Genomic DNA, 17,193 nt, shown 5'->3' on the forward strand with positions numbered 1-17,193 from the left:
CCAACACTGTCCACAGTTCTTCCATCTAAATTATTTCTGCTGGGCTTTTTAACTCCTAATTATTTCAGGTTTGAGAAATTGGATGCTAAAAACAACAGTGAGTGTATGCATTCCTTAGTCATATAACTTACAGAACAAAGGTATCAATTTGCTGTACTTCAGTATATTAATGAATTCCTCTGTCAGTCAAGATAAGAATTAAGAAGGGCATCTTGCCAAGCAGTTGTCACCTGTGCCTCATAGATTCTTCCTTCTAGTGTAAATTCCCAGCAATGACAGTATCTTCTTCCGGGGGTAGGAGTCCTTGAAGGAGTTTATATTGTTTTCAGCTACTTTGAGTTTGTCATTTACAGTGCTTCTGGTGTGAATAGTAACATGAGTGTGCACCAGTCATTCTGTATGATTTTGTCCTTCGCTTCTTGCCAGCAGGGGTTCAGTAGTGCTTCTGCATTGTTTTCCTTCTATATACCACTGGTTTTATTATAAAATAATGTTTGTTTCCTGTTGGAAGCAGCAATGTATGTCATATCATTCCAGGTTCTTCACATGCACTGCTAACATTGTGATATAATGGTGTCAAGTTGGCTTTGTTGATTTTCAACACCTTATAATATCAGTAGCAAATATTTAAGCAGCTGACTTTTTCCTGTTTCATACTGTTATATGCAGGCTTAAAGCCATTTTATTTTGGTTCATAGTCTGTATCTGAGGTAATGACTGATCTGACTTTGGCTCTCATTTACTCCTTCCATAAATAAAAAATGAACTCTAAGCAGCTGGAAGCTCATCTGTTTGTGCTGGTGGATAACTTGCATTTTTTGTGCTTTACTTATCTGATTTCATAACAATGTTTGCTCAAGACCCTGAAAATGTAACATTTTCAAATGTGAATATTACAGAACTCAATACAGATAGATGAAAATTACTGGTGTTTACAGTTTAATACTGTCTCTTGTTATTTCCAATGGAAGGAGATTTAAAAAAAACAGCAACAACATTTTTTTAATCATATGCAGTGTTCAGAAACAAACGGGAATAGCTTGATGACCTTCTTAATAAGACTTTAACCTGAAATCTTTTTTCCTCCTAATTTAGGTCAAATAAGCTCTTTATTTTGTGTGTATGATTCTGCACCCTTATTTAATTATTCTCAGAATGTAGCTATTGTTAAGCCCCTACAGTTTAGCACAGTTCAGCACATATTTCCTGCTGCTTACAGGAACACACTGGGGAATGTGCTTTAATATCGCTTCACACTTATTAAAATACAAACTCTTCCAGAGCAAGGATGTGCTACTGCCATGAATGAATAAATTTTAATCATAAAATGCACAAGTGAGAATTTAACCTGTTCAACAACATTTTCTAAATGGTTTTGTATGACACTACTTGTATCTGAATAAACATGTTGGGTGAAATATTTGCATATACCGAAGTAGTGAGTATTAATGTGTATACAACTACACTGTTGAAAAACAATAAATATTGACAGCTTATGTACTTGTAAAATGTCGTGACTCTGCCTCAAAGTAAATTCTTTAAAATATGTCATGATACTGAAAGAAATTTACTTATTCCTTTCTTTTCTTTCCTCTTGTAGATATTTTTAAATGCAGATACTATTCGCCTGGGAAATCTACCAGTGGGCTCCTTTTCCTCCTCTTCACCTAGCTCTTCAGCTCCTCGCCAGACTATCTATGAGCTCTGCGCCTGCCCCAATGGTAAACTTTATCTGTCCCCAGCAGGAGCAGGCTCCACATGTCAATCCAGTAGCAACATCTGCTTGTGGAGCTAGAAGGACTCCAACTTCTCCTCACACCAGAATAGCCTTTTGTTACTATCCCTCTGCTTCACAGTTCTGCTCGGTTTCCCTTGTGACCAGTTCGACGCTTCAAATGGCCTGCAGAGCAACTTCTTCCAGTGTAAGCAGGAATACAGCGCTGCCTTCTCTTGTGGTTTGTGTTACCACTCAACGTAGAGATGGGAGTGAGATATTCAGAAATCAATGTATTCTTCATCAGGAAACCTGGAACATAATATCACCTTTTGTCCAAAAGGGAGAATAACACAGGTGCCTTTGCTACATGAAGTGAAGCACATAGTTTTAGATTTTTGCAGGACCTGGATATGAACTGCACATATATATATACAGTACATAAACGAATTTGCCCAGAATCTGATGGTGAAATGAATTGGTTACCCCTGTATGATAAATAACTTTACTGTCTGAAAGCACAATTTTCCATTCATCTTTTTGGATGTAAACTTTTATCCCTGAATTTTAAAATTTTGAAGCATTGTGTGATGCTTGCTTTACTAAACAATTAAATTCAGTAAATGTTTTTTTAACACAAAAAGAGACAGAATCCCTCCGTGAGTTTGGTTTCTTTAAAAGTGTGTTGTTACTCTTTGTCTACTAAGTCTAGGGTTTTGTACACTAGGTAAATTTTGGAAGTGCTCAGCAATATTACCTTTCAGAGTTAAAAAGACACCTGCTCTTGTTTGTCAGATCTGAATGGCCTTACATATTAATTTTGTGGCTACTGCATGTGAAGTGATTGCTTTCAGTAGAACATACAGTTTCTGGAAAAGAACAGGGTAAAGAAGGAAATACTGTTGATGTGGTTTTTGATCAGTGTATTGCTCTTCACAAGGTAATTATAATTGGCAAATGCAAAAAAAAAAAAATCTTCAAAGGTATCTTTTCCATTCTCTAGCTATGTCCAACTGCTGCCGTTTGAACACAGTACAAACATTAGTACTAATGCAGTGTGTAAAGCTGAGAAGCAGTGCACTAACAACTGGTACCACATTCATATTCATTATTCTCTTTTGTTTACCATCTGCTGCTAAGGTTTTCAAAGTAATAGTAATAAATATATATAAACACGCATTAAATGACATTCAGTATTAAAAAGTACATTGATATTATGTTGACTTCATCAGGTCTGTGTTTAAATTATGCAGCCCCATTTGCACTCTGAGCTCACTTCTAACTTCCTTTTTTGACAAGTTTTACGTGGGATTTCTTTCTTGTATCAATCTTCATACTCTTTGGTTTGTTTGGTAATTGAAATCTTTGGTATGCTGCTAGTAAGTTTATCGCAACATTGATTAACAAGAGTATCTTGAAACTTGCAGAACCCAGGAATGTAAAACAGTATAAAAATGTTTCCCATTGTGGAAGATGGCTTGATTACATAAGGTAAGTGTGCTTTTTAATACTATTCTTTAAAATATCATGTAGCTTTAGAGGCTTCTGAATGTAAGACCATCAATGTAATGACAGGTTTTACAAGGTAACTCTGAATCAGGGCAAACAGCACAAGGTGGGTATTTCTATGCAGCTTTTTTTTTTTCTTTTGAGAAAAAAGAAAAAGAGCAAACAAATACTGTGATTACCTTTCTATTTTATTACCACCTCATGAGGTTGATTTTGTTTTCACTTCAGGTGAAATTCACTCCTGTGCAGAAGACCAGCACAAGACGTGTCCACGGCTTGACTGGTGCTTGCCTTTCCATTGGGCCTGTTCAGAGGTGTGAATTTCACTCTGTAGAAAGAATGCTCTACTTGCTGTTTTTACCAGATGATGATGATAATAATAATAATAATTTAAAGTTATTTCATCTGTTCAAAAGAAGGCTATTAGGAAATAATTCATTATTTATTTGAGAATTGTATTCTTTCACTGGGAAAAACAAAACAAAACAAAAAAAGTATTAGAAAATATTTCAAGAAAATATATTAGACGCCTGGGGATTCTTAGGAAGAGGAACAGAAACAGATAGAAATGACAATGGGAAATGACAATGGTGATAATAAGACATTTGAAAGTGTATCCATACAATATACCCTTAAAACTATCAGGAAATATATGCCTCTGATGTGAGAGCACAAGGAAAAAGGATCAATCGTATTCCAGGAGTACAATGTATAGATCTGTATGACCATATACCTACATGTATTCATTATCTGTGCACACCTACAGACACTGGTTGCTTCAAAGATGCACAGATTGCAATGACTAATCTATTCAGTGACTTACATTTTGTCTTCCTACAAATTATACACAAGTAGACTAAGATTATTTTTTTTTCTCCCCACTAAACCTACATGATTTGTCATGCATTTTCCATTGAGCAATTCTTATTTGTTTGCTCTTCGCCTTATATTATAACTTACTGTAGTACAGTCAAAAAAGGTTTCAGGCTTCTTTCTGGATAGACCCAAACTTTATAAATTTTCCACAATTTTCTACAAATCATGTAGAGAAATAAAACATATCTTTTATAATAACTCATGTTAACAACAAGGCTGAAATAATTTACTGCTCTGTATGGGGAAAACTCAGAGCAGATGTGCAGATGCAACTTTGGACTTCAGAAAACCAAGCCAGTAAGTCCACAAAGCTCTGCACTGTCAGGATTTTCTTGCTTGGAATCATTGCAGTCTGCTTGGTAGTATTTATTATACCAATATTTGTGCCAGTAAAAATAGAGTGTATTTAGGAACTTATGAGATAGATAGACATGTCTACCACGTAAACAGTTCTCATAATGTCTTAATATTTTGGTGAGTTTCAGAACAGCAATATTTTACTTTAAATCTACTGCAAGCTATAAGAAGGGGAAAAGAAAAACTCAGTTTTCATTTTAAAGGACATTTCTAGCCCATGTGATTGCCGAGTATGGGAAAAGTGATTTCAGTGCATCTAGAGAACTACAAACATCAGAACACCAAGTATCTATAAGCAGTGTCATCATTTCTGAGTGGAAGGAGAAACAGGTCTGGTATTTTTTAGTGTTTGGAGCTGGCAATAATAGAGCTCTTTGATTCATAGCATGGTCCAAAAAGTGACATAGTCCAACCACATCATTTCAGATGGAAGGAAACTAGATCTCAGTACAAATGCCATGTTAAAACATGGAGCCAAAACATAACTATTTTAGTGCTGGTGTTTTAATGCTGAGGTTTAAAATAAAGGCCATTCTGTGCAGAGCTTTAGGAAATTTCTGGATACTTTTTGTCACATTCCTCATAGATTCCTGTCTCCAAATTATTTCAGTCTTTGTTGTATAATATCTAACATTCTGGTTATGATTAAGCCCCAGCTGAAGTATCTCTAATTAGAGAAAAATTGGAAAATTTTGATCACTTATTTCAGAAAAGAGATCTCACTTCTTTTTATGGCTAAGGTAAGAGTTTCCCCATTAACAAATCACTCTGTTATGACAATTGTAGAGAAAGATTGAAGACCTTAAGGTCTTTTTAAGCATTAATATTAGTGCACTTAAAAAACAAAAAACAAAAAAAAAAACAGTGGCTAAAAATGTTCCTTTTGAGTCTCTTTTTAGTATATGAATACATGTATCAAATAAAGCTTCTTTTTGTACTCAAATGTTTGTTTGGGAACCACTAAGATGATGCAGATGTTTGGCTTCTTCAGAGCTATCTCTATGCCAACAACAAAATATATGAAAAGACCTTATTAAATACATGTATTTAATATATAGAGTAGATTTATGTTCTGTAAAAACTGTCATGATATCCATGTCATAGGATACTGTCTCTTTCTTGTTTAAAAAAGAAAAATAAAAACATCAGCCAACCTCTCTGAGCACTGTTAGCTGTATCGTTTTGTACTGCAGTTCATTCATTGGTTAAGTGATAAGACCAAAGACTGATACTTCTACTTTATCTAACACTATGACACTGCTGCTTCTACTAATTCTGTTGGAATGAAGAGATGACAAGTTGTAATTACAACATGAAATTGTAACATAGTTTAGATTTGTGCAGCATTTTGAGCTGTAGATTGTTCACTTTATTCCAGGGTTTAATTTTTTTTTTTTTAACTTTTTTGTTTGTTTTTTTTGGTTTTGTGTATGTTTGTTTGTCAGCATGGTGTAATTGTGTTACTGTTCATACATACCAGGATCTTTCATTGTTCATAAAAAAAAAGCAGAGCGTGTATTCCAAAAGGTGCCAAGACATTGCTTGTTTCAACTGAAGTTATACTGTTTTGCTTGCAAAACAGTGGCTTGACTGGATAACACAATTCACTTAAAAAACATTTTAGATACAGAGGGCTATTAAGTCTGGGTTGAAGATAGAACTATACATGTCTAGAAGAATTTTACGAAGGATATTTAAGATATTTGGTTACTAACACCATGTATTATTTGTTGTTTTTTGATTGTTCTAGATTCTAAACCACTGTCTAATTAAAAAAAAAAAAAAAGCAAACACTATGGAGTTACTATCGGCTGATTCACTGTAATGCATATGTAAGCTGGATCTAAGGTTGTGTCATATTGTTTCAATCAGTACTCAGTAAACGTCTGCTAACCATTTTTGTTTTGTAACTTTCACGCTAATGATTTCCTTGTGTATATAATATATAAAAAGATGGGAACTATTTTCTTACACATACTATGCAATATATTTGTAAAACTGCAATATTACCAAAATTACAAAAGCTGTGCTTTTGTACTCTGTTGCTTTATGTAAAACAAATCTTTTTTCTATTTAACAGATTGTCTGTCTTATAATTGTAGATAACATTATTCAAAAGCAGTACACTGAAACTTTAAGATTTTTTATTTCATTTTCCTTGGATTTTTTATTTTATGCTAATAATAGCAAGGTTTTGGAAGTTGGAAATTGTTTTTCCTTTGAAAGATAGAAATTTTACAGCATGTAATTAACATAGTCCATTTGAAATCTCTCCTGTATTTCTTTCATTTGATTGTAGCATTTTCACCTGGTGCTACTATATAACGATAAATAAATGTGATCTATAAAATAGGAAACATAATCAGAACTCATTTCAAGAATAACTGAATGGAAAACTTTCTAAGAGTGAGAGGAAGATGTAGGATAGCTGATGAAAAAATGTTAGTTTTTCTGTATATTTATATTTATTTTTTGCATTCTTCTATCTACATTAGCTGTATGGTAATGGCTTTTCTTTTCAAGTTTTTCTCCTCACACACGATATTTATTTTATTAAAGTTTTAGTGCAAAAGTATTTTTGAAAACAGAAATGTAGACTTGTGTGAAGAAAACCTAAATTTAAAGACATATAGGTTTTATTTCTGCATCAGTTTTACTAAAGTTAAGACTTAGACTCCTGCATCTCATGTAATGTAAAAGTATATTACACTGCTCAAGTTTCTTTGTACCCTGCCAGAATAAACATAAGCTGTATGTTTAAACTGCACCAATTTACAAGCCACTTGGCAATTACACAGTAAAAGGTCTTGTAGTGATCTCGTCAATGTGAACAAATCCTATCTACATTTAAATTGGATAGCGCGATTCTGCTAACCATGTAGCCTTGCACATACCTCTGGCAAAAAGCAGACCAAGCATGTAGTTGGTTTGTTTGCACTAAGCTAATGGATACCATGTTATGATTTCAGCAATACCCACAGTAGCCAAACAATAGCTAGCTGATAATGCCTAAAAAAGTGTATTTTCTGTACAAGAGCAGTGGTATAGACATATGCAGGTCCTGCTAAGCCTCATGTGACTAATACACAATAGCTGATACAGCAAGAAAAATTACTCTTAGCCATTTTATTCAGGATTGGACAAACCCAATCCAGGAAGAGCTAAATGACACGCACACAAACACACACACACACACACAAACACACACACACATAACGGAAGGTTTAGTGAAGAGAAAACAAAAAACAACAACAACAACAAAAAACAAACATAAACATTATGTTGATTCAACACAGTCCATATTGAGACTATAATTTAATACAATTTAATTTTTTGTGTAAAAATAGGGTCTCCTTTGGAACTTTGATCTTTAACCAATACATTTCTTATACTGGCCATAACTAGGACAAGTTTTGGAACAGCCAAGGAAAAAGCATATATTCTATGCTTGGTCTGATTCAAGTCAGTGTTACATGTTACAGTGTTACTAATAAGCCTAACCTAGTTATCTGAGGGGAAAAAAATGGAATAAGAAAGTTTCCCTCATTTTTAAGAAAACTTAAATCTTTTAAGGGCATCTTTTAAGTTGACCCTGTGAAGGTATGTCTCGCTCTTCCAATTTCTCTAGTTCTGAAGTGTTTAAGTACTTAGGCCGTTTATATTATCAAAAAAGCCTGGCCTTTGGCTTAGCCAAGTTCACTGAATGCATGACTTGATCTGTGAAGAAAAGGTGCCTTTTTATCACATGTATACCTCTGTGCTGGTGAGACCTGTGAGGGAGGAATTCAGCTTCCAGCATAATCTAGAGCATAGTAAAGAGTAGGACTTATGCATAAATGTGCATGCATAATTATGCATTCCTTAAAATCAGATATCATATTTTCTGTGCTTTATGGTTCTTTGGAAGCTTGCATAGTCATTCTTCAACCCCTATTGTTCATTCTAGCACAATAACCTATTTCTGAGTATTCTTTTTCAGAACCATTCCGAAAAATGCATTATTGCTTTCTTTCCAGGTGATATTTATTCAGTTTTCTTACCTACAATTCTGCAGTAGTTAGTGAAAGCAAAATCCCAACCCTTACCCCCCTTACCCTTTCAGCTGAGCTCCAGCAGTTCCCCTTAGCCTCCTTCTTTCTCCCCAAACCACAAAAGGATAGGCACCAGAAAGGATTATGCTAAGTCTCTTTATCAGGTTCCTGTGTAACTTACTGGAACTGAATCAAAAGGGAAATTTATATCAAATAGGAAGATTATTTGCTTAGTGTAAACATAAGTTATATAAGAAGGAAACAAACACAGGTAAATATCAATTTTATCTCAATTTACTAGAGTGAATAGTGAAAGATTTGGGATTATGAAGTCCTTAGTATTTTTTTTATTTCAAATAACATTTATTATTTAATGAACGTATTTAAAATACCATAAAAGAAATATGCAAACCATTCTGTCCTATTGACTTTTTAATTTTTTGAAAATGCAATAGAGAAGTAATCACTGAACACATTGTTTTTCCCTCTCTACTAATGTATTCATTTACTTCAACAAATTTGAGTGAATAAATACAACCTAAAATGTTACATAGTGAAAATCTAACTATTAAAAAAAATACTAAAACTAGACGATATTGTTCTTATAGGTCGTGGGTGACATTCTCATTCATCCTAGGTTCTTTTCCAACAGCATGCTTTTCTGTTGTTTTGTGTGATCTTTGGGAGATTGGGAGCCCCTGATGATGAAGGAAATACAGTGTCTACGTAGTAGCGGAACCTGCTGTGGTAGCATCTCCCACATTTATGATGGCACTGAACAAAACGTGGGAGCACGTGCACTAATGTGAGTATGGAGGGCTTCCTAGGTTTAGCTTTGTGAAGTCAACAGATGCTTTCCAGCCCTGTGTTCACCAGGCTGAATAAGAGAGAGCATTGCAATGACTTGGGACAGACAGGCAGCATTGTATTTGTTCTGCATAGGAATGGTAGAACAGTGATACACATGTAGTGAAGACAAACTGCCCAAGTTGCAACAGTACAAAACAGAAATATAATTGAAAATTGGATTATTTTGTTTAGGTGAAAAAGCAGTCACTAGACTTCCCTAGGCCTAATAATAACTCAGAAAAATTGACAGAAAGTCAGGTGGAGGAGAATCATTTTTATGTCTATATCCATGGAACTTTCCCTTTACTTTCTTTTAAAAAACACCATTGGAAAGGAGAAAAGCATAAAAGGGTATAAATTTTGTACTTCTCAAATAGAAGGTGACAGTGAACTCTCTGTGTATAAGTGTCTGTGGTTACGGCAGAAAGAGCTGAAAATAGCCCAGTATATGAGGGCGAATTCAGACACTGTTGAAGGGAATAGAAACACTGACAAATTCCATGCCTTTAGATCAAGCTTCAAAAGTTCATTAAAGCTTGTGAGAAAAAAAAAAAAAAAAAAGAGAGAGAGAGAGAGAGAGAAGGAGCATGGAAAGAGAATAAAGGGGTGTGCAAAAGAGACAGAGAGTGGTATTAGAAGACATTTACAATTTAAAGGAGGAAAGGAGAAGATAATACTTCTCTGACCTAGACAATTATGTCATGCCCTAAGCACGAGCAAATCTTCAGGATACCATTGATTCAGAAATCATTTCCAAGACCAGATATATGCTATTCATAACAGACAATACCACCAAACCTCTGTTGCTACACTGGCCATGATGAGAGGCACAGCTTTGGACCCTGTATGGAAGCTACATAGAGGATAGAAGGCTGTATCCTTCAAAAAGACAGTCCTGGGCAGAGAAGGTAGTCACTGAGGCATACTGCCTAAAGCAGTGCAAAAGGGAAACAACTGTAGCAAGAGTTAGGAAATGGAGACCTGTCTGTTGAATATTTATTTATTTATTTATTTTGAGGTAAGAATCTGAACTCTAGGGTATTTTTTCTATTAGATTTTTATTTTTTTTAACAGCATCTAGGGGCAAGTGTTGATTTCTACTGAGATTTGTTTCACAGCAGACAAGAAATGCATATGCGTAGCTATAAATATATAAGAAATTAGGCCTACTTTGAAATCATTTTAGTGACAACAGCAGTGTTCTTTTGTTATGGAAGTTAGACCCACCAGCTAAAGAACTGGGCTACTGTAAGGTTTTGTTCGTAGTTTTGGTTTGTTTGTTTTTTTGTTGACACACAATACTTTTATATTTACACACATGACATTTCACAACTAAAGCCCAGATGAATCCTCCTACAGCACTTTGTAAGGTAATAGTTTATCTGTCTAGTTATGAGTTAGATCATATACAGTGCAAATTTTACATAAGAGTATCTATTGTCTATGATGATTATTGCCTCCTCATCTTCATGTGTCCTAGTATCAACTGCTAGATTACAGTAGACCTACTAAAATTCTGATATTAAACTACTGTTACTTCTAGTTTTTGGGGGGAAAGTCTAGGACACTGTACCAGCCCCTTCTTTTATAATAACCATCTCTTCTCATGCATGTTAGCATACATTTGTGAGCAAGTCACCACATGATTAACCAGATTACTGGAGCTGCTTCCTAGAATGATTTGGTTATTTACCTCCAGTTTCCAAAATCTTGCATGGCTTTAATATAATGTGGGTTTTATCTTTTTGTTTAACTATAGTACATTACGTACTTTTTAAGAGATTTAAATTATATATCTAAACCACAAAACTTTATTAGTGGCCATATGTTTCTGAGAACTGAAAGGGAAAAATACATTTAAATCATATTGTCTCACATTTTACAGAACAGTATAATTTCAGTTCATTTAGGCAATTTTCCTATCTATTTTTAGGACACCTAACAAGCAAACATTTAATTAAATTTGACACTGTATGGTTTGCCAAACAAATACCACTTCAGTTAGACTATTGTGATGACAAAGTATTTACATTCCAAAGAAAAATTTCTAAATGGTGTATTATTCCCTTTTAGAAGTATATAATGTATTATCATGTTGTGACGTATGAAAAGTTAAGTTATATCAATTTTTAAATAAATGTAAATAAAAATCTTTAGTATAAACTGCTGTGAAATGTGCACCTTCAATTTATTGAACTTTTCTATTAACATAGTTTATCCAGAAGTTACATTAAGCTACATGTTAAGCTATGTACATACTTTCCATGTTTTATGTTGCCTTCCATTCCTTCACATATCCTTTTTAAGAGTAGGTTATGCTTGTTAATGTTTGCAGTATTTTTGTGTGCAAACTTCATATATTTTTTGCTCTATTACTTAATGCAGTATCAATTTATCCTTTGGATTTATTTATCCTAGACACTAATTTGTCACTACACTTAACATTTAGGTTAAGCTCCCTCAAAGTTTTGCATATGTATTTTTCTAGAATATGTGAGTCCCTCCAGTAAGCTTAATGGAACTTCTGAAGTTTGAAGTTGGGAGCATGATACGTTTTTTTTCTTGATCAGTCTTCATAAGTCAAGTACAGTAAGACAATACCTTGCAAAGCTAAAAATTACTATAAAATAGCAAAGGTGAAAAACTCTTCTGAATATTACACAGTGCTTCACTTTTGCTTAGTTTAGTTGAGTAAGGCCACTCTTGAGAAGATACATTCATTGATATTTCCTTTTCCAGATGTTTGACTTCAGCACGCTGTTTGTCTGCATCGTGCCCATTTGTACTTTTGATTTGAATTATACCAGCATCTATTATGTTGAAAGTGTTCTGTGCAAGTCCTAAAAAACCCTGCTGACTTTATATGAACATATTCTATTGTGTCTTTGAGGATAAGTGCCATCAATCAGCAAAGTGAATCAGTGGCATTTGGCTATGTTTCACATATACAGATCTAGAAATTTTCTGTATTTGAAATCTGAAAACATGGATAAAACCTTTATCCTGCACAAAAAGGGTAAATGCAGCTTGATTCACAGTTCATCTGCCAGCACAGTTTGTTCATGCTGATGGTCTCATGCTAAAATTGTCTTCCCAGCTCCACTGGATATTGTGAATGCACATCATCAGGCAATGAGCACCCCTTAACTCCGCATGCTAGACTGAAGAAAATCAATTTGAATTCTCAAAAGATGAAGGTAGTACAGATGGCCACTGTATGTTGCCAGCTGTTCCACAACACTGGAGTCTTGGAGAGGGATTTAAAAAAACAAACAAGAAATTGGTTTGTAAATTGTAGCAAGCTATTGAGCAGCATCACTGCCCTGTTTATTATCACAGGACACTGAAGAGCTCAGACAAGTGGAGAAGAGTTTCCTTCACACCTGCAATAATCAGTAATCACAGTGTGGTGGAAGGGAAAGAGGATGTAAATATGAAGTTTCACAGCCTTGCCCCCATGAAAATGTCAGCTCTATAATATAAGATTTCAAATGGAAAGATCTGTCTATCAGCTGTGTAAGAATTGACTATATCTTGTAAGCTGTACTGCAGGGATAACAATTTTCTGAACAGAATTTTGGTTATGTGTTTTCAATCATGTTAATTCTCTGCTTGTGCCTTCTCTTTTTCTGCTCTTTAGACTAGTGACTCCTTAGGACTCTTTCTTTAAGAGTCTGTAGTAAATACTAATGTTGTGAAAGTTCTGCAGGCTAATGGGCTTACCTTATCACGTTTAGTAGAAACAGTGCACAGAAGTAATGCTTCATTTTACAAGCCAAGTTTAAAGATTGTGCATAATTCTGAATCAAATGATCCTAACCACCCCCTGAATGAAATACCTTAGATATCACACTGAGTAGTTTTCCTGTTAGCATTTCCATTGCTAAGAGTTCTGTGGACTCTGGAGAACCAATGCCCAAGTCTAGGTCAGACCAATCTCTGATAGTGGCAGCAGAGGGTGGTATTTAGGAACAGCATATGAGTGCTCAAGTTACACTGCACCTTCCCCACAGACTCCTCTAGTAGCCACAGTTGTAGTCCCCACCTGTACCTATACTGTCTGTTCATGGCTCTGTTGCCTGTGAGTTTCTCTCATTTGTTTGCAAAGCTGCTGGCACAGCTGCCGTTTTTTTGGCAGCAAGTTCCTAATATTCATCACCTGCTGCTTAGAGAAGTGCTTTCTTTCATCACCTTTAAACTGATCTACAGATAATTTCATTGAGGGCCCCTAATTTTGATACTGTGGGATTTGATGAAGGATAACTCTGCAGCCACTTTATCAACCACCTCCATGATACTACAGAGGTTAAACACATCCCCTTCAAGCTTTTCCAAAGGCTCTTCAAAGTCAAGAGTCTTAATCTTCTCCTCAGTTTCTTCTTATAATTCTCCAGAACTCTCAGATAAATCCCATACAGTCCTGGCTAACAGCTAATTTATTGGGTCTAATCCTTCTACATTTACTCCCCAGTGACCTAGCCCTTATGACTTAACCACTACAGAGAATGTACTCACTGCATGTAGGACCCTGGTACCATCAGCAGTTAAGGTCTTTCTGTCCCTATCCTTTGTGCTGGGCTTGTGGCCCTGGTGAAAAAGCACTTGTAAATTTTGCCCTTGCTCTTTTGTTTGACATTGCACATGCCAGTTGGCCTGGCTGGCTGGCAGGCTGGTTTGTCTACTCTATTTATTGTGAATTTGATGTTTATTCCCTCCTGACCTTTCAGAGACACATTGAACATTAACCGCATCCTCTCAGGGGTCACATCAGTCTGAACCAGGTGCTCTCATGTGCCTGTTGGCTTTCACCCAGCTCCTAGCATAAATACTGTTCTACAACCTTTTTAATTTTCAGTGCCAGCAGACTGGCTCCATTTCGATTAAAGTACAGTCTTAATAGGACCACTGAGGGTTTTTTAAATCTATTACCCTCAAAGTGTTGGTGCAAAGGGTACGTGTGTTCCTCCAGCATTGTTCATCTCTCCTGACAGCAAGGGTCATGAACACTCCGAGGTCCCAGAGGTTCTGCAAAAGCTTGTAGCCACTCTTCTCAAACCACATGAATCAAGTTTTGCTGGAAATCTAGAATAATATGGACTTAGAACACTGTTCAGAGCTTTTGCTCTTTTTCCAAACCTGTGTTAAAAGCACACTGCTGAAGCGGCATTTTTAATTTTTTTGTTGACCATTTTGTAGTTTAGCAAAATCTGGTTTAAAACAACTTCTGATAACTTCCTCCTTTCTTAGTAATTACTTTTCTAATTTTAGTCTGCTTATCCTCATATTCTTAAAATGTTTATGGCAATAAAAATGACAATCATAAAAGCTGTCACATTTATTGAGTTGGCATATAAATTATGTTCCTTTCCAAACAGTCAGCAAGTTAAGACATTTTTTTTCTGGTGTGGGGATGAAGGAGAGTTTTAAAAAAATGATATATTTAGAGGATATTAAGTGACATTTAGGGAATATTAGAGGAAATTCTGCATTCTGGGCAGCTTGATAAACTTCTCATTTTCCAAGTGCCTGACAAAGCACTCATATTGGGATCACTCCAATATGGTTTCTAGCCCTATTGGTCTTGTGGAAGGTTTTTCTCCCTGACTAAATTTGTCTCCCGTCCAATCCAGCAAAGGTTTCTAACTGCTGCCAGGCCAACTTATCTACTCACTCAACCAATCCTATAGAGGCCAAAGGGTATTTAAAAGGGTTTAAATATCCTTTGAATATTAAAGGACTCAGGAGGAGCAGCTGTGTGCTTGTTTGGTAATCAGTGCTTGGGGCTGCTGTAGCTGGTGGCTCCTTCCTCTCGCTGAGCTTTTGGTTTCATTACTAGATGCTGGTCTAGTTCCTGATCCAGTCCAGGCTCTTGTGCTGGCTTTTACTGTATTGGAGCTGACTTCTGAAGCAGCTGTCACGTTCCTCATGAAGAGAAGCCTTGTGTTGTTGGTGCCCAGGCTGTGTGACACGGTACAGCATGGTAAGTACTAATGAATTGTTGAAATTCATTGTAAGTTGTTGTAATGTACTGCTTATTTACTGCACGTTAAAAAAAAAAAAAAAAAAAAAAAAAAAAAAAAAGCAATTTACAAATTTGGGGTTTTGTATTATTATTTCATACATATATACAAATATGCATATATAGATATTCATATGTATATGTATATATATATATTTGCGTTATTGGGACCTATTATCTTCCCTGCAGTGCTTTAGAGCTATGAACTGTTCTTAACTATATCTTGCAAAATCTAGAGGAAAACTAGATGAAATTAAAAGTCTTCAGTAAATCGAGTCATCTGCCTTTTGAAGGAAGAACATGGTTTTTAAAGGGGGTGAACCTGATTCCTCTTGTGCTTTAAAAACAGAAAACTGAGGTCCGTAACGGCAAATTAATAACTTGTAATGCATTAGTTACTTTAATAACAGTAAAACATTATAGTTTATTTAGAACTGTATTTTAATATCCTATACTATACAACTAGATTCTAACGCAGAAGCTCTTCTTTCTCCTTTGTGCTTGGTTAGTAACTTTTGTCACGGACTGTAAGAGTCAAGCATTTATTTTTTAAGTGTGGATGGTTGTTTTTTTTCCTTTCAATTTCCATCTTATTTTATATGAGAACTATGGGCATTATTTTCAACCCATGATAAACAAACCTGAAGAGTTAATTATTATGTAATGATATAGCTACTATTATATGCCAGACCCTTATGCTGAGATATGCTTTCATAATTTATCCTGACTTCTGGGGCCATGTTATTTTTCTACATTGAGGAAAACTTTATTAGAAAAGACTTCAAAAACTTCTTGTTACCGACGTACTTAAAGAACATCTGTGGTATTTAATTTTTATTCCTTATATTTATATAAATATAAAAAATAGCTTGATAAATGATTGGATTATTTCCTCACCACAAGAGAAAATTGTAAGAGAAAATGCAAGGGGTGATAATCCAATGAAAATTATCTCCATGTCTAGTGATATGAAGTGAAGTGCAGGTATAGTCAAAGAAAGAAAAATATGATAATAAAACTCACTGCATGCATAAGTGTGTATGCCACAGGCGAAGGCTCACATTCAAATTCTTCATAACTATGTAATCAGCTTTTTTTATAATACTACCATTCAACAGTTATTTATTCGCCACAGAACATATGTGGCCTTAATTGCAATATTACTGACACCCCCCTTCAGTAATTAGATATAAAAATTTACAACGTAGCACATATTTGCATTACATGTGTTACTTGGATTTTATGAACTTGGTAAGGGGCTTATAATTGTAATTAGCCTGACTGAACTATTTAGAGTTTGTGCTAATGAAGTTTGTAAATGAAGACAGTGTTGCAGTTATACTCACCATTATTTATGAAATTCAATGTCATTAGAATTCTTAAATTTTATTTTCAATAATTATGATGAGTAGATATCAAAAATATAGGGATTACAGCTTAACAGGTGTCAGCTAATACCGTGCTTGAGCGCTGTAAATAGCCCAAGGAGTATATTCATGTCTAATTGTCTACACTCCAGAGTACAACAGCTGCCACTTGTAGCAGATGTATCATCTGACTGACGATATTCTCCAATGTGTCGACAGGCTCTTCTGGTGCAGCTGATTATATATGATCGTATTTGGCATAGCTGCATACCCTTAATAGACACTTTTATCATTGTTCACTGAACATTGGAATACTTTAGTCAGCTGTTTATTATGCCAGCAGTAATGGAGTATCAGCCAAAAAAATTCATTAAGATAGCTGTTTACTGGACTTTGGAAAATGAATCCATGACCTTAACAAACTAGTGTCCACATAGCAAAATATGCAAGAGTGGGTGGAGACAGCAGCCT

At 35.1% G+C, this 17,193-nt stretch overlaps 1 protein-coding gene across 14 annotated transcripts in view; it reads left to right on the forward strand.

The window, feature by feature from the left end:
- Positions 1–9,922, forward strand: part of SGCZ (sarcoglycan zeta) — a 444,923-nt gene extending 435,001 nt beyond the window's left edge. For 11 of the 14 annotated variants that reach the window (XM_068681532.1, XM_068681536.1, XM_068681539.1 and 8 more), the window contains one exon: positions 1,601–9,922. In XM_068681532.1, coding sequence (XP_068537633.1) covers positions 1,601–1,795 — 195 coding nt within the window. In that variant the 3' untranslated portion in view covers positions 1,796–9,922. The remainder of the gene's footprint in view (positions 1–1,600) is intronic. The other 3 variants (XR_011096331.1, XR_011096329.1, XR_011096330.1) reach the window with 3 other exon arrangements.
- Positions 9,923–17,193: the final 7,271 nt, after the last annotated feature.

Source organism: Anas acuta, chromosome 4, assembly GCF_963932015.1.
Source record: "Anas acuta chromosome 4, bAnaAcu1.1, whole genome shotgun sequence".
Taxonomy (NCBI): Eukaryota; Metazoa; Chordata; class Aves; order Anseriformes; family Anatidae; genus Anas; species Anas acuta.